This window comes from Rhamphochromis sp. 'chilingali' (genome assembly GCF_963969265.1).
Source record: "Rhamphochromis sp. 'chilingali' genome assembly, chromosome: 7".
In the NCBI taxonomy this organism is placed as follows: Eukaryota; Metazoa; Chordata; class Actinopteri; order Cichliformes; family Cichlidae; genus Rhamphochromis; species Rhamphochromis sp. 'chilingali'.
Window position 1 is genome coordinate 21853714 of NC_137934.1, and position 26051 is coordinate 21879764.

Genomic DNA, 26051 nt, shown 5'->3' on the forward strand with positions numbered 1-26051 from the left:
GATCATTTGGACCTTTATGAATATTATCGGCTCATAAAGTTCGAGGAGTTTATGTTATGCCAGCCTCCTCTTTGAATGGCTGGAAGGAGTTTCTGGTGTGAAGGTGAAGGTCCTTACAGTTCAATCTAAATTCAGATTCAAGAATATTTAGAAAAGATTCAGTAGTTTTAACTGACTCATTGCTTTGAGACTTATTTATGTCTCTGATCTTGATTAGGCAGAAGTAAAAATGTCTCTATTCTATTGTTTGTCAGGCAGAAAAGTCCCAAAACATACTGAAGCACTTAACAGGTTTAGTTAAATCTATAAAAGTGCTGTGCTGTGTTATTTGTGTGTTGAATTTGAGTGTTTCTCACAGCATGCGAAGCTCTGGTAGGTTCTGGAAGGCCGAGCGTCCGACAGAGTGAATTGGGTTGTCATAAAAAAATCTGCAAAACATCCACAAAAACACGTTTTTCATCTCAGGCTGCAGTGAGAAGCTAACAAGTGTTAAACAGAGGTTAGCAAAATTACTTAAGATGCTGGATATAAACATGGAGACAGCCACCATGCTATTGTAGCTTTTTGATTTCTCATACGACAGGGGATCGAACTGAGAAACCGAGGGGCTCTTCATGCCCCACCCTAAAACATAATAAAACATGTTTCATGATCTTTTTAAAAAAAATTATTATCATTAATAATTATCACCGAGCATAAACATCATGTTTAGTTCAACAAAACTCATCAGCAAAGTTTTTATCAAGGTGACAACGGAGTAAGAAGAAGGATCATCATTCATGACTGTCACTATCTTAAGGATATAAAAAATAACAGATGAATTTAGCAGATTATTGATTTTATCCTCATTAATTTTGGAACCAGGAAGTAAAAAATATTGCAATCTGTTGAATCTGTTATTAGTTGTACCTACATGGTGTTCAGTAAAGGGTTCCCAGTGAAGGCGTGCTCCGGGATAGACTGGATGTTGTTGCTATGGAATCCGCTAAACGGGAAGATAAAGGAAATTAGTTTCCACCATGTGTTATTATAAAAGTTCCTTCCTTCATTTCATCATTATTACTGGGAAGCTTCCCTCGCCCTTCTCGTTATTTTGATGACAGTCGTGATTGATTGAACTAACTTTCAGGGAAATTTTTTTATTGATTTTGTCCTTTTTTCTTTTTCATCAAATATGTAAACAGTCAAGCATAAGATGCTGTCCACATCTTGCCTCATATGCTAAAATTTGCTAAACCGGAGAACCTGAGCTAGCCATGTCTGCTGTGGATAAACAGATGCCTTTTTCAATCAGTCGGTTGAGACTCACAGCTCCTTGAGGTGGCTGAGTGATCGTATGGCTGTGGGAAACTCCACCAGGCTGTTGAAGTTCAGATCTCTGAGGAAGAAAAAGAGAGATTTCCTTATGTAGCGTCTTCTGCAGCGCCCCTTGGTGTGTAAATGCCAAGGTGCTAAAAAGTTCTGCTGAACTTTGTTGAATTAATTACCTTTCACATCAGTAAAGAAGAAAACTAATATGTCTGTAATATTTCTGACAATAAAATGTTTATAAATTAGAATAATGTTTGTTTCAAAAAAAAAAAAAATTGGATTTGTCACCAGTAGCAGGAAGCACCAGTTATACTGGCAATGGCAAAGTCTAGGCTAGAAATACAATCTCTGTACTGAGAATTGTGGACTCTCAATTTGAACATAAATCCCATATTAGTATTGATAAATCTCAAATTGAGAGTATAGTGTAAAGTAGAGATGGCACGATACCACTTTTTCATGTCCGATACCGATAATGATATCATAAATTTGGATATCTGCTGATACCGATATGTATCCGATATAGTGTTTTTTAATCAATAAAACTGTTTTTTTAATATCTTGCTGCTTTTTGTATAAGTTCATACTCAAGTTAAAAAAAAAAACACTAAAGCTATTCTGTCATACCTGTATGCAAAAAATACACTGCACCCAAAATATTTCATAGTTCAGCAAAACTGATCAATCTAATAAACTTAAACCTGCACCATCCTCCCTATTCTGGTATTTTAAAGAGTACTTAGCAGAAATATTAAGCAACCTAACTAATAGGGTTCTAAAACTCCCAGCAAAAACCACCCCCAGCAAAAACCACGAATAAATTCTTTACAAATCCTACCATGTGGATTCATGGATTTTTTTTTCACATTCTGTCTCTCACAGTTGAAGTGTACCTCTGGTGCAAATTACTGACCTCTGTCATCATTTTAAGTGGGGGAACTTGCACAATCGGTGGCTGACTAAATACGTTTTTGCCCCACTGTATGTAGAAAAGGATCCTGGTGTGCAAAGTAATATTAAATCAATTCTAACAACAGATTATCAAGCTTAAAGGTGCTGCTGTTGTTCAGCCGCTGGTTTCCTCTTTCTGGAGCGAAGTGGGCGATAGACAAGCAAGAGAGACGGACTCGTGACAGAAAAGCCGATCAGCTGATCATTGATCAGTTTCATGATTGAAGTAGCAGCAGGAGAGGGAGGGAGAGAGAGGCAGTCGTTCCATATATCGGTTGTTAAGCTTAACTCGGCAATGGTTTACAAACATTCAGAGACGAACTTACACATTTGCTTTACTTCTCTCTGGGATCACTTCCTCGGAAATGCCGGATTGGTAGCGAGGCTACAAATACACACAGCCGCTCTATCACGTGAGGCATACTGCTGCCACGTGCTACGGTTATTTTGTGAGGTGCTTTTTTGTTATTTAATGGATCGGATTACATTTTTTTATTTCTCTCCAATATCCGATCCAGTAATTTACGTCAGTATCGGACAGATACCGATACGTAATATCGGATTGGTCCATCTGTAGTGTAAAGTATATAGAAGTATATACACTTTATATATAACTCTGTACTCTTAATGATAACCTTTAGATTGGGAATATAGCATGGTAAACACCTGCCCTTGGGGAATAATATACTTTAAACAAGGAATGTTGGGAAGCAAATAGCACCAAAGTCACACCAATAATCTAAACTGGAAATTTCATCTCCAGACTGGTAACTGCTTCACATTTAGAAAACCAGCTCTACACTGGGAATTATGTTAGTTCTATTACAAAAAAGCAGTTTTTAAGAAGCTGTGGGAATGTCAGCTTTATATTAGAAAAGTGTTTCACGTAAATGTTTGGGTTTCAAGTTTGATGTTTAGCTTAATCTTTTTTTCCCCGTCTTTTGAGTTTATTAAAGAAACATTTAACTGTGCCTCCCTCTTTTGCTCTTTTCTTTCATCACCAGCAGAGACTAGAGCATTCTTCAAGTCCACACATGGCTTCAATTAGGTTCTCTCATCCATCTCTGGGATGCAGGTGGCTATTATACACACTGTGTGTGGAATGAAGCTGCCACATTGTGAAAAATACCATTAAATTGAAATTGCTTCCGTCTGGTTCTGAGTGTGTGAGTACATGTGTGTGTCCGGGGGACGATCAGGAACAACAATAACTGGTATGCTTTCTGTTTTCCAAGGTTATTATTGATGGAGCTTGGACGTTTGGGATTGGATGAGAGATTTTTCAGACATCTACAATCAGGTTAGGATTTTTGGATTTGTGGCTGGGTTTGTATCAAGCCTTCTTGTTTCTGTCTCTCATAGATTACTTTAGTTTTGATGTAATGATTCGGTTTTTTGTAATGAATGTATTTACAGAGATAGGAAAATTAATAAACCTTTGCCTTGAAGTTAAGCAAATAATTTGTTACATTAAATAGTAAATAGTAATCAAATATCATTTTAGCTTAAATTCTGCCTCCGAATAATTGTGTCTTCCATGTCCATGTAACAAGTGTTTTCTTTTATTACTTTGTACTTTGATTTATAGCGTTATAGATGCACATCAGTTAGCATGATTAGCCCCAGCCTTGCTAATGCTTGCTACACTTAGTAAGCTAATCTATTTATCCTCTAAACAGGAAATATTGAGTCAAATTTGTAATGTTAACTCTCAATGTTTTGAAGCGTAACATCAGGGGCAAGAACGATTACGTTGGAAATATTAATCTGGGATATGATCGGTCAAAACTTGGACTAAAGGCTGTGCTAAAAATCCTGTGAGAGGTTATGAGTCATCATAGGCATTAAGGCTAACTCTAATTTAGGACAATTTTGTTAATGAAAGTCAGCTCAAGATTTGGACATCTGCTGCCCTATGACAACTGGGATAAGCTCCAACCCAATGAATAAATGGGAAAAAAATGGATGGATGGATGGATGGACGACCATTATCAAATCTGGATTAGGAACATCAGCCATGCTCGACACAAGCTTTGGATATTATCATTTTTAGATAGTCTGTACTGGAATGGTTGGCTCTTGGATAAACACCTTTACAGTGGGAATGGTGAGCTCTGCACACAGAGTGATAAACCTTAGCCAGTGAACTTGAAGAGTTCAAAGACAGACCCAATGAATGGGAAATACAGCAGGTGGAAATAAACCCAACTGATCCCTTAAGACTTGGTTTTCATTGACATATATTACTTTCTCTACTGAAAATAATTAAGAACATGCTATGGCTCATTATCTTGACTGTCAGGTGTCAGTCAGCATGGTGGTTTTTATTTTTGTGGGTTGGGTCATGTTACCCACAAACAGTCTCAAAGGTTTGTGTGGAGATGTTTTGAGAGCTGGATTTTGGTCTTCTGTTCACCACTGTTTCCGTCACTTACTGGAACCAGAAAATCTTAATTTGGCCAAAAGGGAGGAGGCCTACATGAAACATGAAAGAATGTTCTTCCACAAGTCGGATGTGTTTTCCTTTAGGTCTGATCAGAGCTTGGTTGCATTAATTTTTTTTCTGCTCTCATATCCGTTTTCCTGGTCCCTCTCTGTCTGTGTTTGTAGCTTCAGATGAACACGAGTCTCTGCTCTGGTTTATTATTGCTCATCATACAGGTACACAGCCTCCCAACACGCATACACACACAAACACATGCTGCCCATGAATGTGTGTGTGCATGAATAGTAATTATGATTAGCATACAGCCCAGGCCACACACAGAGCCAGCTAAGCGCACACAGAAGTATTTCCAAATGAAGTCCGTGTATGTTTGTGTGTTTAAACCTGCTTCTCTGGTTGACTGAGAAAACAGAAACATTTCTATCCACACACACATTCCTCAGATTATACGCACACACACAACATAAACACACACACACACAGGTTAATCTGCTCTGTCTCCATTTAATATTTCCATGTAAAATGCTTACTGGTGACGGCAGAAACAACTGGTATCTCGCCATAAAGCGTGTACTGGCTTGGATTGCAAATGGTTAAAATAAGATTGATGATCATTTTAAGAGCGAGCATTTCTCAGAAAATTCCCACATGTGTTTCTGTTCAAGCACGCGCCATTTTTTAGATCTTTTAAAATCAGCTGTATGTGGAGCTCATGATGCTGCTAGCCATCAGTAAACTGTACTGTATATTAATAATATACCTACAAATGACACAAATAGATGTTTTGATCTTGGACAAGTTGGTTGTAAAAAATATGTTTATGACAAAATAGAATATAAATCTAAAAAAAGCGTCTAACTTCTGTGATAAAGGTGAGGTTTTTACAGCCTATTTTTAGTCTTCCTCCCTGTATTAGTTAATTTCTGCCTTTATTTTGAAAGTCAGCAGCCTTTCATGTTTTTACTTCCTTCCTTTGTTCTTTTCCCACCCTGCTCACGGTCTTTATTGAGTTTCTCCCTCAATCTTTGTCTTCATCATCAATTCTTGCTCTCGAGTTTCTTGAGCCCTCCAATGACCCTGAGTTGGATAAAGGAAAGAAAATTGATGTTTTTCCATTGTGTGGATCTTATTGTTTATCTGAAAGCTCCAGATTCTTTATTTTTTCCATCAGCCTGACTGACCTGTCTCCTTGGTGTCTATAATTTGGATTGTTTACTAAGTTGAACAAAATAAATATGACGGCTCATCAAACAGACTGCAACTTAAGAAATCAAGAACAAACATGAAGAAACGTCAACACGTTGTGTTTTACGTGTTTTTGCAGCCTTTTTCTATTTGCTGGTGTTGCATTGCAGTTGATCTCACAGGGCCACTGTAAAGTGCCATTATATACATTGAGCCTGAATATACATATATGACAGAAAACAACATTAAAAAAATAAATGTATCAGATTTATCAATTGTTTTTTTTCTTCGTTTAACGTTTATTTATTACTTACTGCAGGGATCTCAAACTTTCTCCTGATAGTCAGAATTTGGCGTAATCCAGTCCAGCCCACTGAATGCCTTTGCAAACTGAAATAAATGCAGGGATGGAGTGCATAATTTTCAAACTAGATGTGGGCTCCAACTTATCAAAAAAAGATCATCAAGGTGTTTATTCTCTTCAAAGCCACAGATCTGAACTGTCGGCAGTTTTACAGTCTTACCATAGCTTGCCTTACCACATCAAAATAAAATATGTACGCTAAAGAGCAGTGCTAACATTGCTCTTTAAGGCTTTCTCTGGAGCTTTGCTGGTACTTTCTCTTTGTTTCCTTATATCTTTGTGCTAAGGTAGGCTAAAGATGAAACTCTTGAAAAGAAAGAAAAAAGATTCCTCCAAATCAGTGCAGGTTCTTTGAACATAAATCCCATTAAGGATCCTCTACAAATGTAAAAATTAAGGCTCTCTCATCTCCTAACCCTTCACCCTGACCCCAACTCAACCCTGACTGCTCCAACTCCTGCTCACACGCACTCACACGAGCGCACACACAGAAACTCACAGCGTCTCCAAACTGTGGAGTCCGTGGAAGCAGTTCGGTCCCATGGAAACGATCCTATTGTTGTTGAGATGCCTGGGGAGAGAGAGAGCGAGAGACTGATGGACTAATGAAGCAGACAAAGACTGTGTGTGTGTGCGTGTGTGTGTGCGTTCTTTCAAAGGGGCCCAGGAGTCTCTCAAGAAGGTTTTTTTCTTTTGGTAATTTCATGCAAATTAGCTTCAAACCGATTGGACAAAAGGAATGACAGCAGACTTCAATGCTGCCGCGCTGAATGCCATCACACAAACAGAGAGCTTGCATGTTATTAAGGAGCTAATACAGACGGACGGGGACAGTCGCTTCCACGGTTGAACTTAATGCTCCTAACAAAAACACACACAGATAAAAACAAAAACACTACCCAAAAAGTGGAAAAGAGTTTCTGTAAGCCTGCATATGAAGAATAGATCTGATTTAAATCCTGATGTTTTAAGGTCAGTAAACTTAAGTTAAGCTTTTTGAAATGAGTTTAAATTAAATTACACCACACACAACTGTTTTTCTGAATCTGAAGCAGATATATGGGCAAAGAATGAATTTTTATTTATCATTTAACTCATTTACAAAATTTTCAACTTTAAAATATATAGATACATTTTTAAAAAGATAAAACAAATTTAAGCTAAACTGTTGTAAGATGGTAGTCGGTGGTTATACCGCACCATCATTTTGGTAAACGAGATTCTCCTTTTGATCTCCTCACAGAGTGTTTGCCTGACTTAAACTTGATTGGTAAATGAAAATCATACTACAAGCAGGAAATAAATGAAATCCATTTGACCATGAAAAATCTTTTTCTCCCTTTTGCTACAGATTCTTTATGTTTATATACAAATCTCAGAAATCAGTTTCTGAGATTACAGCTACTGGATCTATGCTAAAAAATGTCTCAATTATAACAGAATAACAAAGTAAGATAGCCTACTAATAAACTATCTACCTAAATCTAATGTATGGTATGTTTGCTATGGACAACCACTGTTGGATTTACTCATAAATAAACCAAATTTAGCCAGCTCCTTTCATTGGTAACCAGCCTAGTTTAACAGCAAATCTACTACCAACACCATTAGTTAACTGGTCCTCCAAGACGGTCCTGTAAACATTCCAACCATTGTAGATAGTTGGAATGTACAGGCTATCCTGTATATATTGTACATACTATTGTTTGAGTACTTACGATTGTTTTTTTGTACTTTTTATATTTTACATTTATATTTATTATTGAAACTTGCACCAAGGGAGTGGCACTCCAATTTCGTTGTACTCTGTACAATGACAATAAAGGCTATTCTATTCTATTTCTATTCTATTCAATGGAACCCTAGTGTCACATAAGGTGTTCTACTCTATTCTACTCTATTTGTTTGCTCTGGATAACCCAAGTTGTGTATACATACAGCACCACCAGGCGGCCCAGCTTGCTGAAGGCATGGTCGGGGATGTGGCTGATGTGGTTGAGGGCAAGTGTCATGGCCTGCAGGGCAGGGAGCTCGCCCAGCGCCTCCACTGGGACCTCCCTCAGAGAGTTATCATCCAGCCAGAGGTGACGGAGTGAACGCAGGCCGGAGAAACAGCCAGCGGGAACACTAGAGATATGATTGGCGTCCAGTCGGCTATGAAGAGATATACACACTGAATTTAAATGTACATTCAAGCAAACAGTTATGTGTACATATATATGTAAATGCATTTATGAAGTTTCACAGTTTCACACACACAATCTACACCCATTTTAGCTCCTACCTCAAAGCACACTGTGTGCTGTCGATCCTACGTGCTGCACAATAATATTCAATATTTACTGTTATATTCACATAGATCATCACGATGATGTTGTTTATTATATTGCTCTTTTTTTTTGCTTGCTCTCTCTTTTTTCTTTCTCAACAGTTGATCCAGGTGATTGATATGTGTATTTTTTGTCTGTTTGTTTTGTTGGTTTTTGTTTTTTGCCCTTCATCACCGTTCCTCTTGCCTGCTGTTTTTCTTTCCCTCTTTCTTTCTCCCTTTTCTTTCCCCCAGTCAAGTCTGTCCCATGTGTAGCAAGTGAAAATAAAATAAAATAAACAATAAAAGCAAAGGTGAATCAAAAAGACCAATACAGCAAGGCCGGGATGATCCATTTGGTAAAATAAATCTGTTGGGCATCTTTCTTTGCCTTTAGACAATAATTCTGATGGCAAAAGAACCAAACGGGACAGGCGGGGAAAAAAAAGTTTCACTGAGCAATTCTGTATACATATTGCCAATGAGTCAGGTTGGTGCAAACACATAACTGTATATAATATGCAGAATGTAAGATTTTTGGTACTAAAAGTTTTTTGCTCTTTGCCAGTAAACGAGAGGTAATTTCAAAACCCGATGATCCTATAATATTTGCACATAGGAAAGGATGGCTAGCTAGCTCCAGATATCAGATAGAAACATCAGAAATCTTAAACTATTGGCCATTATCCCCAGAGACTGGGACGATTCCCAGATTGGTTTAATCAATAAATTAGGGACAAGATTTAGGGTTGGCTCCAAAATTAAATTTTCTGTTTGGAGGTATTTAGAAATCTAGCAACGTTTCTGATTCAACTGTAGAAACATAAAAATTAATAAACAGCCTTTTAAATTGAAGAGTTTTCTTTTTCTTTAAACTAACAACATACAGTACAAAAAAGTGCAGTTACTAAAAAAAATGGTAAAAAAAAACAAAACCCCAAAACAAAACAACAACAACAACAAAACAAAAACAAAGACTAAATTTAGTGATGGAACCTTCGACTTCTGGGCCCTATTTCAGGAAGCCGGTTTAGTGCAAACTCTGAGTAAGTATACCCTGGGTTAACGAAAACTCTGGGTTTTCGGTTTCACAAAGCGAGTTTAGATTAATTCTGAGTGAGTTACTATGACGACACACTCCGTGAAGCTAACCTGCCCCCTAGCAGGTTTACTTCAACTAACCCTGACGTTCTCCGCCTCTTTGTCAGAAACCTGACTGTAGGAAGTGTCAGACATGGCGTGTCCCTTCCTTGAAGAGCCAGTAGATGTTGAAGCCCAAATTCTCCGCAGAGCTCTCCGCCGGGAGAGAGTGATTAGAGCGCGTTTGGACATTTTATCATTTCCTGATGATTTTCTGTGTGAACGTTACCGTTTTTCAGCACAATCTATAATTTATTTGAATAACATCCTCAGGCCTAATATTGCTCATGTGACACATCGCGGACATGCTCTCAGTTCTGTACATATTATTTGTATTGCACTTCGGTTTTTTGCAAACGGGAGCTTTCTGTATAATATTGGTTACGCTGAGCACGTTTCCAAGGCTACCGTCTGTCGGGCAGTCAGGAATGTTACAGTTGCACTGAAACGTCTCCTGTACTCGTTTGTGGTGTTCCCCGGTCATAGACCCACAAGATTTATCAAAGAGGGATGCCACAAAATTGCAGGTATCAGGATGACCAAAACTTAATTCATGATGTGGTGATACTTGAACTACTACTTAAATTTTACATTTATTCTCACGGTTCCCAGGCGTGATTGGCTGTATAGATGGCACTCACATTCCAATCATTGCTCCTTCAGTAAATGAAGGAGACTATGTGAACAGGAAGTCTTTCCACAGCATTAATGTACAGGTACATAGCTCCCTGTAGCATTTCAAACTAACAAATTATTTCATTATAGTAATGGATGCTAATTTGTGTTCTCTGCACTGTGAAGATCATATGTGATGCTGCCAACATTATCACGAATATGGAAGCCAACTGCTCAGCCTCTGTGAGTGGTGGTGGTGGAGGACCTCCACCTGTTTTTCGGGCCTCCGCTTTTTTTTCTGTTGGCTATAACGGGTCACATTTGAGCATACAGAGTAAGCAAATATGTACTTGTAATGTGCTCAGATAATTTCAATAAGTGCTTACAGAGGGGAAATTAATGTAGCCTCTAACTGCAATTGATTTACATCGGACAAACAGACCAAGCACTATGGCTCATAATACAATTACACCTCACCTGTTTGGACTATATTTTTATATTTCATTTTTACTTGCTGCCAGGAACGTTTGGGGCCTGTTGGGTTGCACCTGCGCTCACGTCACATCACAAAATAAAATGTATAAAATATAAAATAAAATAAAATATAATAAAATAACGTGTTAAATGGGTGGAAATCCCTAGATCAATGTTTAAATTAACACTCACGCATTGACTCTGTCGGCTATGTTTTGCCATGCATGCTCCCTTTCTTTTGCAGCTGAGGCTGTGTTACTTTTTTTCCGCAAAATTTGCATGTTATCGGCATATGCTGCCATCAGAATTTCGGCCTCAAGTGCTGTAAAATACATTGACCGCGCCTTCTTTCCCTCCGTCTCCATGGTGACTCGCTTAATCTGTGCTCCACTAATCAGGGCTTTATGTCACGGACCCGGCTCTGGAGGACTCGGGGGTCCGTGACCAGTTTTGACTGTTGTTATTGTTGTTAGTATTATTATTATTTGGTGATGTGTGCTTTCTCCACAATGCTGTGTTAGTCTGTGTCCCACTCGTATGTATAGGCAGGGTGTGGGTGTATACGTGTGTATGTCTGCGGGTGTGGCTGGAGGATGGAGCACAGCCACCTGCAGGCCTGATAGGTGTGGCCCTGCGAAGGACTGGCCACACCTGAAGTTCCTGCCACACCTGTTGGTGATCAGGGCTCGTCGGGGGAGCTACTTAGGAGAGTGTTGGAGCTCCCACCGGCGCGGGATCATTGAGTTATCGTACCAAGTTAGTGTGTCAGCATATGTCTGTGTTGTTCGTATATGCCCGCCGAGGGTTAGTGTTGACGGCTGCCTCTATGGTTTCCCTGCAGGAGGAAGAGTGGTCCAGAAAGGCAGCACGCACGGGGTGTGCGGAAACACAACAGCGGGGAGCACGAGCACAGACGTCGGAGGGAAGCACGCACACGGGGTTCAAGGGAGCAACGGGGAGTTATTGTGTTTACAGTTTTTCACTGTGAATAAAGAGCACTGTTTGCATCGCAGAGTCTGCGTTTTGGGTCCTCCTTTCCCCACATCCCCACGGTCTGCCAGCCAGACCGTGACACTTTATGTATCCTCGTGCTTTAACTTGGGGTTAAAGCAACTCCGCGTTGACTGAACTAATTGTTATCAGCCTTTCTGAATCCGAATATTCCGAGTTGGACAGTTCGGGGTTACTCAACCCTGAGTATCGTTTTTCACTCTGAGTTTTCTAAACCGGCTTCCTGAAATAGGGCCCTGCTCTGCAGATAACATACTAATTTCTCATTTTTAATAAAAAGTACAAAAAACCCAGCCATCCTTTCTGCAATTTTTAACTTAATGCGGCATTATAGTTACATAATTAAGACACTTTAGAACTAATAACTCTCTTTACTGATTAAATTATTATTAAATTATTCACATAATAACAGAAAACATCTACTTTTTGAGATGCACAATAAAAGCTCTATGTTTAGAGACTCAAAATGCAAAACTGAAGGCTTCACTTCACTGTCTGTTCAAGAGGAACATTAGAAATCAAGTGTTTGACCAGCAGCAAAGGAATGATCGGCAGGCTGCTCAAGCACCACTCAACCAGCCTCTCGGCTCTCAGGTCAAATGAAGGTATTTTAATGACCACACTTATTACTCATGTGATTGTGTGGATTTTGTGAGTCGGACAAAGGCATAGCTCTCAAAAAGCAGGAAAATTAAAACAATAAGCCTTAATAAGTGAGTGACTGAACATTTGTTAGGCAGTGGTATTAAACAATGCAAAGACGCAAAAATAATTGCTTAATTATTTGAACTGAAGCATTTAAAGGTCCATTTTAATTTGTTTGTGTCTTGTTTATGTGTTAATTAACTTCTATACACATGTTACAGCATCAAAACATTTTTTTCAGTCTTACCACCCTGTTTGATTTTTAACTGTGTTGCTCAAAGAGAGGTTGTTAGGTAGAGCTGGATCAGGTGACCCTGAACCCTCTCTTAGTTACGCTGCAATAGACACTGACCACTTCTTCTTCACTCATCTGTTTTCACTCTTCATGAGTTTATACACCACTGTTTAATCATTACCTAATTCATTTTAAATTCTGGCTCTCTTTCACAGTGTGTCTTTTGTTCTGTTTCCTTCCCCTCACCCCAGCTGGTTGCAGATGGCTGCTCCTTCTTAAGCATTGTTCTGTAAGAGATTTCTTCCTGTTAAAAGGGAGTTTTGCCTTCTCACTGTTGCCAAGTGCTTGCTCATAAACTGAGTCATCTGATTGTTGGGGTTTCCTCTTTACACAACAATTTAGGGGCTGAGGCAACATTTGTTGTGTTTAGCACTATATAAATACAACTTATTTGAATATTATAATACATAAATACTTGGTATAGCTTTTCCTGTTTTTTATAATATGAATAAAATCTGATAGACAGTGTTTTAATATTTCCCAATATGGAACATTTTACCTTTAACACCTGTTGATTTGTGCTCTGAATCAGGGAAGTTTGATTCAGATATAGATGTTGCATATAGGATAAATGATAATTCTGCTAATGCTACATGCTCAGATTAAACTCAGTGATTGACTGATTGGGTGTGGGGATATTTGAGATATTGGCACAGAGATGTCTAAGGGTCTGGTCTTAATTTACTAATTGACCAGTTTAATATTAATTTTAAAAAGTTACTGAATATCATTCAGTTCCCTTTTACTGACTTTTGCTGTCTTGAGTTCAGGCAGAAAACTCACAGCTCTTTTGCAGGCTGTGCAACATAAACATGCAAGATCTGTAGATATAAAGAGAGAGCTGACTGTATGTTCATCCTAACAGTAGTTCCTCTGTTCACATGGAGAGAGAAGAGAAGGATGGGACTTCACATAATTGTCCATTAGATAAATGAGAGAGACCTTAGACCAAAAGAAAGACTCAGACGTCTCCATTCTTATACCCTTATCTCTCCCCCCCCCCCCCCCCCCCCCCCGAACACACACACACACACACACACACACACATACACACACACACACACACACACACACACAGAGCGAGAGAGAGGTACAGTTTCAGTATAATTACTGTGTGTTATCAGGCTCAGAGAACACACTCGCTGCACTACATACATTAATATACTGAGCCGTGTGTGTGAGACAGATTCCTTTCCACCAAAGACTAAAATGAAACGAAGGGATTAGTGCAGCGCTCCCTTTTTTGCGCTACAGACCGGTTTATACCTTTAAGCTGTCGCGGATAAATACAACAAAATGAAACCAGTACTGGTAGCAAAAAAAGGAAGATTTATTCATCACCAGTGTTGGTCAAGTTAATTGAAAAAGGTTATCAGTAACTAATCACTGATTACTTCCCCCAAAAAGTAATCCTGTTACTTTACTGATTACTTATTTTCAAAAGTAATTAATTGTTAGTTACTTAGTTACTTTTTAAAAACACGATTTACAACCTGAATAGGTAATAAAGAAATCATTCAGCCCAATTCTACTTTTACTGCATAATCCATCATATAAAATGTAATCAAATGGAAAGGTCCCTTTTTAAAACTTGTTTTATTAGTTTTAATCTTTTAACTTTATGCATCAAGCAAAAATTCAATTATATGCAACATTCTCTGACTGGAAGAAATTTGTTTAACATTTAAACCTATTTTCTGCACATCCCAGCACATAAAATAAAATATTTTTTTGTGTTTACACTCAGTCTTTCAAATAGATGCAAGTAAAACAGCAGAAAATATCAAAGACTCAGTGGTCCTGTTGCTCTATTTTCACCTGTATAGCAGGCAGAGGATTACCCTGGTGCAGATGTGCCGCAGCAGTCAGTGGAAGAATCTGCGAGTTTGCCTATGAATTTCACATTCCGTCGTAGCGCACTCGGTGCTTGCTTGGAAGTTAAGGGTTTTTTCGCTGTAAAAATAAGTTTTCTTCCCACGCAGTGAACAGCGGACGCTAATGTTTTTGTCACTTTTTACGGAATCAAACTCAAAGTAAGGTCAGTACTTCCACGCTTTAAACACTGCACGCTCATACTCTCTCCCGCACTCGATATATGATCCATTGTTTATCTGCACACAGCTGTTTCCACGAATGTCGTACTCGCTTACGTCATTGTCACTCTTGCAAAAAAAATCATAGTTTTAGTAATGCAGTAACGCGGCGTGCTTACGGGAAAGTAACAGTAATCTAATTACCTTTTTTTGCAATAGTAATCCCTTACATTACTTGAAAAAAGTAATCGGATTACAGTAACACGTTACGCGTTACTGCCCATCTCTTTTCATAACACATTCAAAGACCCAGGGAAACCGAGTTAACCCTTCAAACCCTGACCTAATTTACCCTTTAAACCAGGGGAAGACAACTCCAGGCCTTATGAGCAGATGTCCTGCAGGTTTTAGATGTGTCCTTGATCTAACACAGCTGATTCAAATGGCTAAATTACCTCCGCAACATGTCTTGAAGTTCCCCAGAGGCCTGGTAATGAACTACTCATTTGATTCAGGTGTGTTGACCCAGGGTGAGATCTAAAACCAGCAGGACACCGGCCCTCGGGGCCTGGAGTTGCCCATCCTTGCTGAAAATGCTAACCGTCACCCGTGATGGGTTAGGGTTTAAAGGGTTAACAACAAAAACGATAAAAAAATAACAATTAAAACAGATAAAAACTCTGAAAACTCAACTCTCGCGGCCCGGTACCAAACGACTTGGGTTGAGGACCGCTGGATTAGTGTGTCTATATGTGTATTATTCATTTTTTGTAGGAAAATTAAGCCATTTTAATATCGCATGGACTTATTATTGGTTATTGGTAACTTTATTGTCCCTAACGGGAAATTGATTTGCAGTATGTCCGTACAAACAAACAAACAGACAACCAACACATCACATACACACTCCAAAATAATATAATATAATATAATATAATATAATATAAGCCTGAGAAAACAACCTAGATTTTTCATCAAAAAAGTACAATGTGCAATGGCAACAACACTTATGGTTTAGTGTTATTAACTATGATAATAGCAGTAGGTACAAAAGACAATCTATGTCTCTTTGTCTTCACTGCAGGCACTTTATAACGACGACCTGATGGAAGCAGTTGAAAATCATTAAAGAGAGGATGATCTGAGCACAACAGGACAGAGGTTGCCTTCCTCAGCACATAAAAACATATGTGCTGAGGAATATGTTAAAAACATGTTTTAACAAATGTTCCCATAAGATACATCAATAGCACAAAGACAGAGGGTGTAGTTTAACTTGGGGTTAAAGTTAGGTTAAAGGTATAGTTATATTAAGCATAGATTCAAAATTAGGTTTACATAAGACAAATGATTATAGCACACAAAGGAATTTAAGAGAAACTAAAATAATACACAGTATTAATAAAAGCTAAAATGTGTGGTCAGTAAAATGGCACGGTATATTTATAAAGTAAGAATTAACATAATATAATACACGAAACTAAAAAAAACCAAAGTGAAATGTGACTCACAGTGACTGCAGGTTGTGCAGGTTGTTGAAGGCTTCAGCAGGAACAGATCTCAACTGGTTGTTTTGAAGCATCCTGTAAAAACGCAATCAAAACTTTAACAAAAAGTGTTAAACGCAACAAAACAACACAAAGATGGTTTACAAGGACCACATTTTGGGAAATACTAGAGTCGCATGTATATCTACAGGATAATCAGAAGCCAGTAATCTTAGCATAAAGTCTGGAAATTAAGGAAATAGATTAAAAGTGGTGAATAACTATTTTTATACTTGTCTGTGTTGTGTTGTGATTTTTAAAAAAATATTTTAGTTTATAATATTGGTTTGTTAAAGGATATATCCTCCTTTTCTTCAAGACATGTTTGTATATTAAGTAATAAATCAGACTTCATAGATAAACATACCTGGGTGTCATCTGCATAGCAAACAAACATGTATTCTGTGTTATCTAAAATATTGTCTATGCCTTTCAAAACTGCAGCTTTCACTGCCAATGCTCCTGGTTGCAGAGTGACTAAAAATAGACCGCTTACTCTGTTTTGGCCTGTATATGCTTGCATATTTTTTTTATGTTGATAGGTTATGTTCTTTTAGATCAAAACCCATTAAGTGCAACAATAAACATGATGTTAATGAAATGAAAAAGTATTTAAAGTATACTATATACTAAGTAAAGTATTAAAAAAGTTTAATACCAGATAAATATCTGTAAAGTACCAAATAATTCTATGAATACAAAGATGTTTATACTTAATAGTAATATTGACATGTTGTGTTGGCTTCAATACAAGACTCAAATATATTTTGAGGCTCCCTACAGATTTTGGGGACAAAATAATTAGCTCAAAATGGCTCTTTAGATTGTAGAAGTTACTGGCCCATGAAAATATAATAGGCCCTAGTGCACAACCCTGTGGAACTCCATTTATTACAGAATTTGTTTTGTAAATCTTTTAGAAGTTTCTGTGTTACCTGGAAACTTATTTTCTTGCTTTCTTTCTGTGTTGGTCAATCCCAATTATTTTATGAAGTCTAACAATAAAACAAAAAATGTGAAACGTCCATTCATAAAACACAGCCAGCTGTGGCTCAGGAGGAAGAGCGGGTCTCTCTCAATCAGAAGGTGAGATGTTTAATCTCTAGTTACTTCAGCCAGCATGTCAAAGTCTTTTTGGACAAGATATCGACCCCTGAGTTGTCCCTGATTAATCCGTGTGAGTGGGTGTGTCAAGGTGCATAGGCATAAAAAAACAATTGCATGAATGTGTATGATATTGGGTGAATGAGGCTTGTAATTAAAAAGCCCTTTGTGTGTTCAGTTTGAGTAGAAAAATGCTTTACCAAATACCAAGTTTCAAGACTAATAATGTGTATGATTGTAGCTTTTAGAAATATTATAAAGACAGTACTATAAAGTGCTGCAATAACAGGAGTTCAACAGTCCCAATGTTTACAGATCAATAAAATAGAAAATTAACTGACCCAGAAATGAACAGAGAGAAGAATGAAAGACAACAGAATAATGTGTTGGTACGAGCGAATGTGTAAAATGTAAACAGGGAACAGAAGTGTTGTTCCAAACTGCAGAAACTGTGCACTAAACCGAGACACACATGAAATCTTCAAAGTGTCTCTGTGAATGATTAGCACCAGTAAACATACCACACAATATTCCAGTGTTTGTGTGCGTGCTTGTGTGTGTGTGTGTCCGGGGGGTAGGAGGTGGGTGAGGGTTGTGGAGAGGGTGGGGTTGAGTTGCTATCTTTCTGAGGACCCTTATCAGTTTTAAACAATCATAATCTGTTAGATCGCACCTTTATCACTGATGCTTTATGCACCCCGATGTAAACCGTATACAGCTCTTATCTTACTCCAGTCCCATTTATCTTTGAACATGTGTGAAGTCTCCAGTGAAGTTTCACTGCTTGCACAATGACAATAAAGCTCTCTGATGCATCTTGGCCAATCTTTACAAATTCAAAGGACGTTTAAAGGTCAAGATCAAGTTTGAAGGAACAGATCTTAATACAGGTAGAGAATAGCCCAGTAAAAATAGCCCAGCAGAGACAGTATAATGGGATTAAACAGTCTAGGTTAAACACCAAAAACCAATAAATGTTTTTTTTTTTTAGTGTTTAACCAGGATGTTCTTTTAGGAACATATTCACATAACAATCATAAAATGTGTATGTTTGCTGAGGCATCATGCCAGTGAGGAAATATGTGTGAACTTACAGCACTTTGAGGTTGTAGAGGCCAGTGAACGCTCCTCTGGGGATGAAGGTCAGATCATTTCCCGCCAAACGCCTGAGACACAGAGAGAGAGAGATTATAAGCATTACTGACTTCAGATCATTTTTGGCCAAATTAGCATAAAAATGAACTAAATGAGGGATGTGTTTACAAATGGAAAATATTTTTTAATGTTTCTATGAGGAGTCCAAAGTGAATGTTTTTTGTGTACAGCCATGAATATCTTTTACACAGGGTGACCCCAAAGCACCATGTCAGCCTATAAACAGCCTCCAAATATGAAAATGAAACATGTACCGGTATGAGAAAAGGTGTCCTCTTCAGTGTTCCAAGTAAACTTCAGATGAAGTGCCACCATCACCTTTCAGCGTGTCCACCCCCATCAGAGATGGGCCAACCAATCAAAGCTGCTGCATTCATGCTAACAAAGTGTCTCAAAAAGAGGGCTTTTACTATTCTTTTACACTTTGGCAGTGGGTCCTTAGTGCTTTTGGTGCTTGCTGTTGTAGGTGGAGGCATTTACAAAGGAGTATTAGACATTAAGAACATTGTTTTAAGATAAATTATTATTGTTCATGTTGAGAATAAAGTGGGAATACGGAGGTTAAAATTGTTTCAAGTCAAACAGCTGCCACGGCTGCTATACTCTACAAAATACCATTTCAACTTTAATCTCAAAATTTTGGATTTATTCTCAAAATGAATAATAATAATGAAAAAAAAAATCCTTTTCATTCCTAATGTAGAACTCATACTCCGCTGTGGGTATTTCCTCAATTATGAGCCTGTTGTTTGTTGTTTTACTTCTTCAGACGGGACGTCAGAACACAGTCCAGGTGAGGATGTTAACAGCAAATCCTTGAGCTTGCAGGGTTTACTGCAACCAACATTTATCTTAATATTTTGAAACGTTTCCGAGTTTAATGCAAAAATATGACATCTTATATGCTGAATATGACAGCATCTTATCTCATCTTTAGAAGATGCCATTCCTAAGCAATTAAAATTTAGAGCTGCTTGGATACAGTCTGCAAGATGAACTGATGAATTTGTTTCCAAAAACTCACAAGTTTAGCTTTAAGACTCGCACTGAGCATCATCTTTTAGACAAGTTGACAGTCAGACATCAGGTGTGTTTGGGGATCCGTGTTTCCAGCACACACGGTGCTTTCATTTCAAACCAACAGCAAAACACTGACCCACAGTGGGTCCTGTAGGTCTGTATGTTTTTCAGGGGCCACACAAAGTTCAGCCAGTCTGCCTACACCCAGCATGCATCTGTGCGGTGTCCTATCGCCGCAGTGACGTTTCTCACGCTGCGGTGACAAATATCACACACACACACAGACACATACAGCTGGCAGCAGAGCATAACAGCAGTCAGAGTCATGTTCAGGTCCCTGTGAGGTCAGCCTCGCTGTCTCTCGGCTCCCCAGCTTTAAGGAAATGTTCGTACAGGACGTGGCGGCTGCTAGGTGAGGAGAGATGGGATTACATATCATCTCCTCACAGATACATGAGCTCAACGCCCGCTCAGACACCCTCACTTTCATCCATCTCAGTCCATCGCCCACCAACAAGAGTTCGTAAGATATCTGATCATGTGTGGAGACTTGAAGGATGATAAAGAAGAAAACATGTACAAGGTGTGGAGAGGAGATTCTGAGAACAGGTTCTTAAAAGCTACAAGCCTGGTTTAAGTTAGCCTGATTGTTGGTTCAAGGTCATCTTTTCGTGCACCTCTGGACCATTTTTAGAGAGGCTTCTACTTTTAGAGCAGCTATTAGCGGTGTCATCGTGTCACCTTGCACTTGTACCTCTGTGATATATGCTGAATCTTCTCCATTGTTTCGAAATGGCAAGACTTCTTCTGAGTCTACACTGACTTCAAGTAAGTCTTCAGGAAATAAGTACAGGTTGTGTAAAGGCCCTCTGAAATGATGAAAACATGACCATGTGTTTGTGTGACTCACAGCTCCTCCAGGAAGTGCAGGTTGGACAGAGCTCCGCTGGATAACACAGTCAGATTATTCATACTGAGATCACTGCAGAGACACAGAGAGAGAGAGAGAGACTGTTAGTGTCGCTCTATCTTTAGCTTTAGTCAGTCACATCTGACCTTTTGGCTCAGATGTGACTGACACACCTGGATTTGTAAGTACAGAAACAACAGAGCATAAACTAATAAAAAGTCATCCAATACATATTAATGAATCAGTGTTGACTGTAAAAATAATGACACACATTGAAAATAAACAGAATTATTTAGACTTATGAATTATTAAAGAACCACAGAGACCTGTTTATGCTCAGACACAGGAACCATTCAACAGCCTTCGCACGTAAAAACATTTAGTCTGACAACCTCTGGGAGCCCCGTTACGCATATATTTCCACATTTGTGAAGACCCCTCATGCTGAACCCAAACTAATGTCCCGCTGTTAATGTAGGGGAGCCAATCAGAAAAATGATGGCTTTAATAGGAAGCACTAAAACAAATCGCTTCAGACAGAAGATCTGAACTGAAGGGCTGCACGAAGGCCCAGTATAAGATTAAAAAGGATTATTTTGCAATTTCAATCACACAAATCCAGTCTAGCAGAGTTCAGGGTAAAAACGAGGTGGACATGAGTGTAGCGGTTTCCTATGCACAGAGTTAGACATACAAGCACATAAACACACCCATGCAGGACTTCCCGCCTCTTTTAAGGCCGGTGAAAGGAATGAGTCAACACACACCTGAGTGAGAAACAAGACAGGAGTAGAAATTACTGGAAACACTGAAAGCAGGAGAGCCGGAGGAAAGAAAGGAGCAGGTTTCCCTCCTTCACGCTTGCTCACAGTGACCTCAGCCAAACTCAAACACTTTTATCTTCCCTGTTCCTTCACGTTATCTTAGCTCAAGAACTTTGAATCACTAGTGACAGCTCTGATTTGTACACAGATCTGTGTTGTTTCCCACTAAAAAAGACTCACAGAAATCTACAGTAATGGTCTCTGTATTCTGATCTTCAGATTTATGCGCTGCAGTTAAATAAACACTCTCAGACAAAGCTTTAGTCCAACCGCTTGCTAGCTGCTTTAACTCGTGTTTGCTAAAGCTATTTTGTTAAGTTAATATCAATAACTTTTAATCTCTTGACGCGTGATGAATAACCCAGGTAAGGAAATCCAAGGAGGTTGATTCAGTTCACCTGAACACAAATTTCAGTGGGAGAAACACTTCATCCCTCATCCAAGCAACTTTCAGCCTGAGCCTGGAGAAGTGACTTCAGACTTTAATGAAGATGTAGTTTTAGACTTTAATTAAATTTAAATTGGCGAGTCAAAATATTTCACCCACACACAGATGTTATGAAGTCTTAATTAAAGTTTTTGTCCAAACACCAATACCATAAAACAAGCCTCCAGTAAAAGTATTTTCTTTGAGTGAAATGGACCTGAAAATAAAATAAATGAATAAATAAACAAACACAAAGGCTGATAAAAAAAAACATTTGGGGCATTCTGAAAGAGAAAAGCTACCGCATAAAGTGGAAAATCATCCATTAAGTTACAAAATAATTGTAAACAGATGAAAACTGAACACAGAAAAATAAATTACAATTAAATTAAAGATTTTTTACAAAGAGAAGCAAATGACTACAAGTGAAACAATCTGATTATAAGGACACAGCGCATTCACAGAATTACCGAAAAGAAACAAACAAACAACCAAAAAAAAACCCCACACACTACATCACTATCATAACCCACGCATACACACCTGTGCATCCACACACCTCAACACTATGTCAGGAATGTGATCTCATCTGTTTACTAGCAAGGCTGCAGAAACAGAAAAAAAATCATCAGCATGTTGGTTAATTTTTTATTTATTAATTTTTTTGCTCGACAATTCACGTTTGGGGCGCTGTCGTGAATATTTTTGGAACTTTTATGGCTCCACGGCTCAAAAGCAAAGTCAAAACAAGCCGACATCGGTGCTTGTGATTGGCTGCAGGGACACCGTTTGTTGTATGTTGTGTTTGTGTGCAGCCATGACGTTCTTCCTCCTTTCTTTTCTTCTCTTATCTGAACCGTCTATTTTCTGCTCTCTGATAACTATCGGCAGGTAGCGTCTTTCCAGGAGGGCTCGGGTCTGAAAGGAAGCCGAGACAGACTGTCTCTGTCTTTAACACACACACACAGAGAGAGAGAGAGGGTGTGTCTGCAGGTTGAATACACCGGTTGTTAAGGAACTTTCTCAACACTCCATAAAACCTGTTAATGTGTGTCCACAGGTAGTCTGGTCGCACAGACAGACACACACAGAGCGCCTCTGTTTAGCTTTATTTTAGCAGAATGCTCCTTTACTCTTGAGCAGACTAACGCCGTTATGGCTGATTGGCTTTTACTGCCGCTCACAAAAACACCAGCACATTTCATTCACTCATTCATTCATAAAGATAAATATGTAGTCGTGTAGGCTGCGTGTGAGCGTGCTTCAACACACCGGGCTGTTCATTAGTCAGGCGGAGGCCTCTGCATGTGCCCACATACAGAACATTAACATAAACAGAAATCGCTGTATGTGTTTCTTTATGATTGCAAATGTGATTTTACTTAAAGCTGCTTATTTCCAGCTTTAAATGTTTTTAATACTTGGGCTCTATTAGAGCAGCTTTGTATGATTCATATTTCAAAATAATCCTTTTTCATCTTATAATGAGCCTTGATTTTAGTCCCTCAGCTCATCCACTGTCTGAAAGAAGCAGTTTTACTGCCATTTGTTCACTTGTTAGGACAACTTATTCTGATTGGCTCCTTCTCACAAACAAGAGGTTTGAACAGCAGCTGGGTGTGGCTTCTGTGCTTCGATAGCTAGAGGTGTGTGTAGAGCTAGAAGTGGGTGTGCAAGTGACTCACTTTTGGAGCCTCAAGTGGACATTAGAGGAACTGCGAGTTTTGGGACTTCCACATTTGGCTGTATTTTTTGGTCTCGGAGGTTCCTGATCATTAGAGTATTCGGAAGCCTTTTGGTTCACAGGGTTACATTTAAAGAGATGCTTAATAGGAACATCTACTGCAACAAACAAGTTAAAGCAGATTGGAATCTGAAGATATGAATGAGTTAAAAAGGTTTTTACTTAATACAAAAGTTCAACTTTAAGAATAGTACATTTTTAGAACAGTTTTTTACTTTCATGAATCTCCATATTATCAAACAGTAAGGTCTCTCCCCTGTAACATTAGCTGCTGGATCACCATTAGCTCTTGGCACAGACATGGAGCACCATATGCTGTCGTATTATGTTATCACATCAGCACCATCCTAAGGATCTCTGGAGGGTCACTACATGTTTAGCGCAACATGACACTGACCGCCAGTGGAGATCAAGTCTGGAGCATGAAAAAGAAAAAGCTGTTAATGAAAATTACTTGATAAGTTTATTAGTTTGGTAACTTTTGGTTTGTTTTTTCTTGTTTAAAGAAAATTGCAACAAAACACAAAACCATCAGTTCATAACAATCATTGTCACCTTTACATATCTTTCCTCGAACACCTGCTCTCCTCGGCTCGGTTTTTAGGGTTTTCCATTACGTGGTAGTACCTGGTACCAGGTACTTTTTTTGGGCAGGCTTCCAAGCAAGCTGAGTCAAGCCAAAACTGTGACATCAACACAACACATGACAAAAATTTGCCAGGGAGTAACATCACTAGATGAGTCATGAGAGCTACACGCAAACCAACAGTGCGGTCTAATGTCGAGAAACAGACGCTTACCACCAGTTTAGCAGTCAGTGTACAATCGCCCTGATCTCCTCGATTGTTGTGTTTGTGTTTATGTTGCACAAAAATGATGTAACGGGACTTTTGCGTTGCTATAGCACCAGCTCGTACAGCTCATACATTGAGTTGGTACTCAATTGTGATGGCAAACTTGAACTAAACCGAGTAGTCTTGTAGACGCTCGAGGAAAAGAGGAATTACTGCTGTGTTGTTGCTGTGCGTGCCGTCACTGATGTTGTCGTTGTTGTTGTGACTGTACTGTACATGAATGAATCTGCATGTGTGTAAGATTCCTATTGAAAGTGAAGAAGGTTTTCAGATGAAGAGATAGTTGCACAATGATATAGTTTTAGTCTTGCTTGTTTGTTCCAGAGGGTGTGCTGACACTGCACCTCAGCCTACAGACTCACACAGCAAACATTATGTTTTCTTTTTAATTGACTCTTTCCTCTCCACACTGAGAGAAAACCCACGGAACAGCACCCACCGCCTCACCAGTTCAATCATTTCTACCCTTTATTATTGTAATTATCTAATACACCATCAAAGAAAAATGTTCCGCTCAGAGTAACAGCAAGAAAAGCAGCATATTTACAGGTGGAATCATTTATTTAGAAAGCACTGATGACCGAGGTCCAGAGGCTGTTTTCACTGCCACACAGATTCGAAATCGAAAGAAAGTTGACTGAAAGCAGCAGACAGACAACAGTGTGTCCTATGTTTTGATTTCCTTCACGGAATACACACCCAACCACACACACACACACACACACACGCACGCACACACGCACGCACGCACGCACGCACGCACGCACGCACACACACACACACACGACTTTGCAATGAAGATGAGATGATGATGACAATGGGAGTAGGTATTGTTGTGCTTTAACAATAAGTAAACATCCAGCACTGATTAGCATGCTGACAGTATAAACATACACAGGAACTACAAACTGTGTTTGTTGTCTGACTGAAGGCCAGAGCTTTTATTTTGAAATTGCCAAGTTTCCTGTGCACTCTGACTCAATGTTTCTGTCAAATACCGGAAACAAAGTTATTATGGAATTTATAACAAAAACAACAATGATATTATTATCATCATTGTTGTTTTATACTACTACTACTACTACTACTACTACTACTACTACTACTACTAATATTAATAATAATAATAATAATAATTACATTTAAAATAGTTAAAAAGGGTGAAATATTTTACAAATAAATTCAAAATTAAGTATATCTAGAAATTAGACTTAAGAAATTAAATACTGTTTTTTATATCTGTATATATTTTTATATGTTTTATTGCAAAATATATACAAAATTATGTTTATTTCATGGATAATAGAACAAAAAGAAACAAATTTAAAGAGATTTATGAAAAGTTTGAATGTTTTTGCTGCAAAAAAAAAAGATTTATGTTCTGATTGAAGATATTTTGCATATACAATGTAAAATTATGCCAATCTGCCTTTAAACCTGCTCGTTTTTACAAAAATAAAGTTACATCTTGTACATTTCTATAACAATAAGTTCCTAAAAAAAATTTTTTTATTTTATGTTTTTTAAAGCACATCTTATTTTTCTAAATAGGGGAGGGGTTTTCTAAATGTTTGAGATGAAAGTATTTTTAATATAAACAAAAAACATGTTTTACCGTTATTTTTTTTCTTTTTGTTTAAATATTTTATTTAATTTGTATTTCATTGCTGTCTTATAACTGGAGAGCA

General features: G+C 38.4%; 1 protein-coding gene across 2 annotated transcripts in view; it reads right to left on the minus strand.

Annotated features, from left to right (window-relative positions):
- The window catches only part of LOC308399467 (leucine-rich repeat-containing G-protein coupled receptor 5-like), a 52844-nt gene that overhangs the window by 17215 nt on the left and 9578 nt on the right, over positions 1 to 26051 (minus strand). For both annotated transcript variants that reach the window (XM_080886758.1, XM_080886757.1), the window contains exons 2-9: positions 20515 to 20586; positions 18524 to 18595; positions 16290 to 16361; positions 8196 to 8411; positions 6757 to 6828; positions 1310 to 1378; positions 914 to 985; positions 357 to 428 (exon numbers count right to left, since the gene is read on the minus strand). In XM_080886758.1, the coding sequence (XP_080742884.1) occupies positions 357 to 428; positions 914 to 985; positions 1310 to 1378; positions 6757 to 6828; positions 8196 to 8411; positions 16290 to 16361; positions 18524 to 18595; positions 20515 to 20586 (717 nt within the window). The remainder of the gene's footprint in view (positions 1 to 356; positions 429 to 913; positions 986 to 1309; positions 1379 to 6756; positions 6829 to 8195; positions 8412 to 16289; positions 16362 to 18523; positions 18596 to 20514; positions 20587 to 26051) is intronic.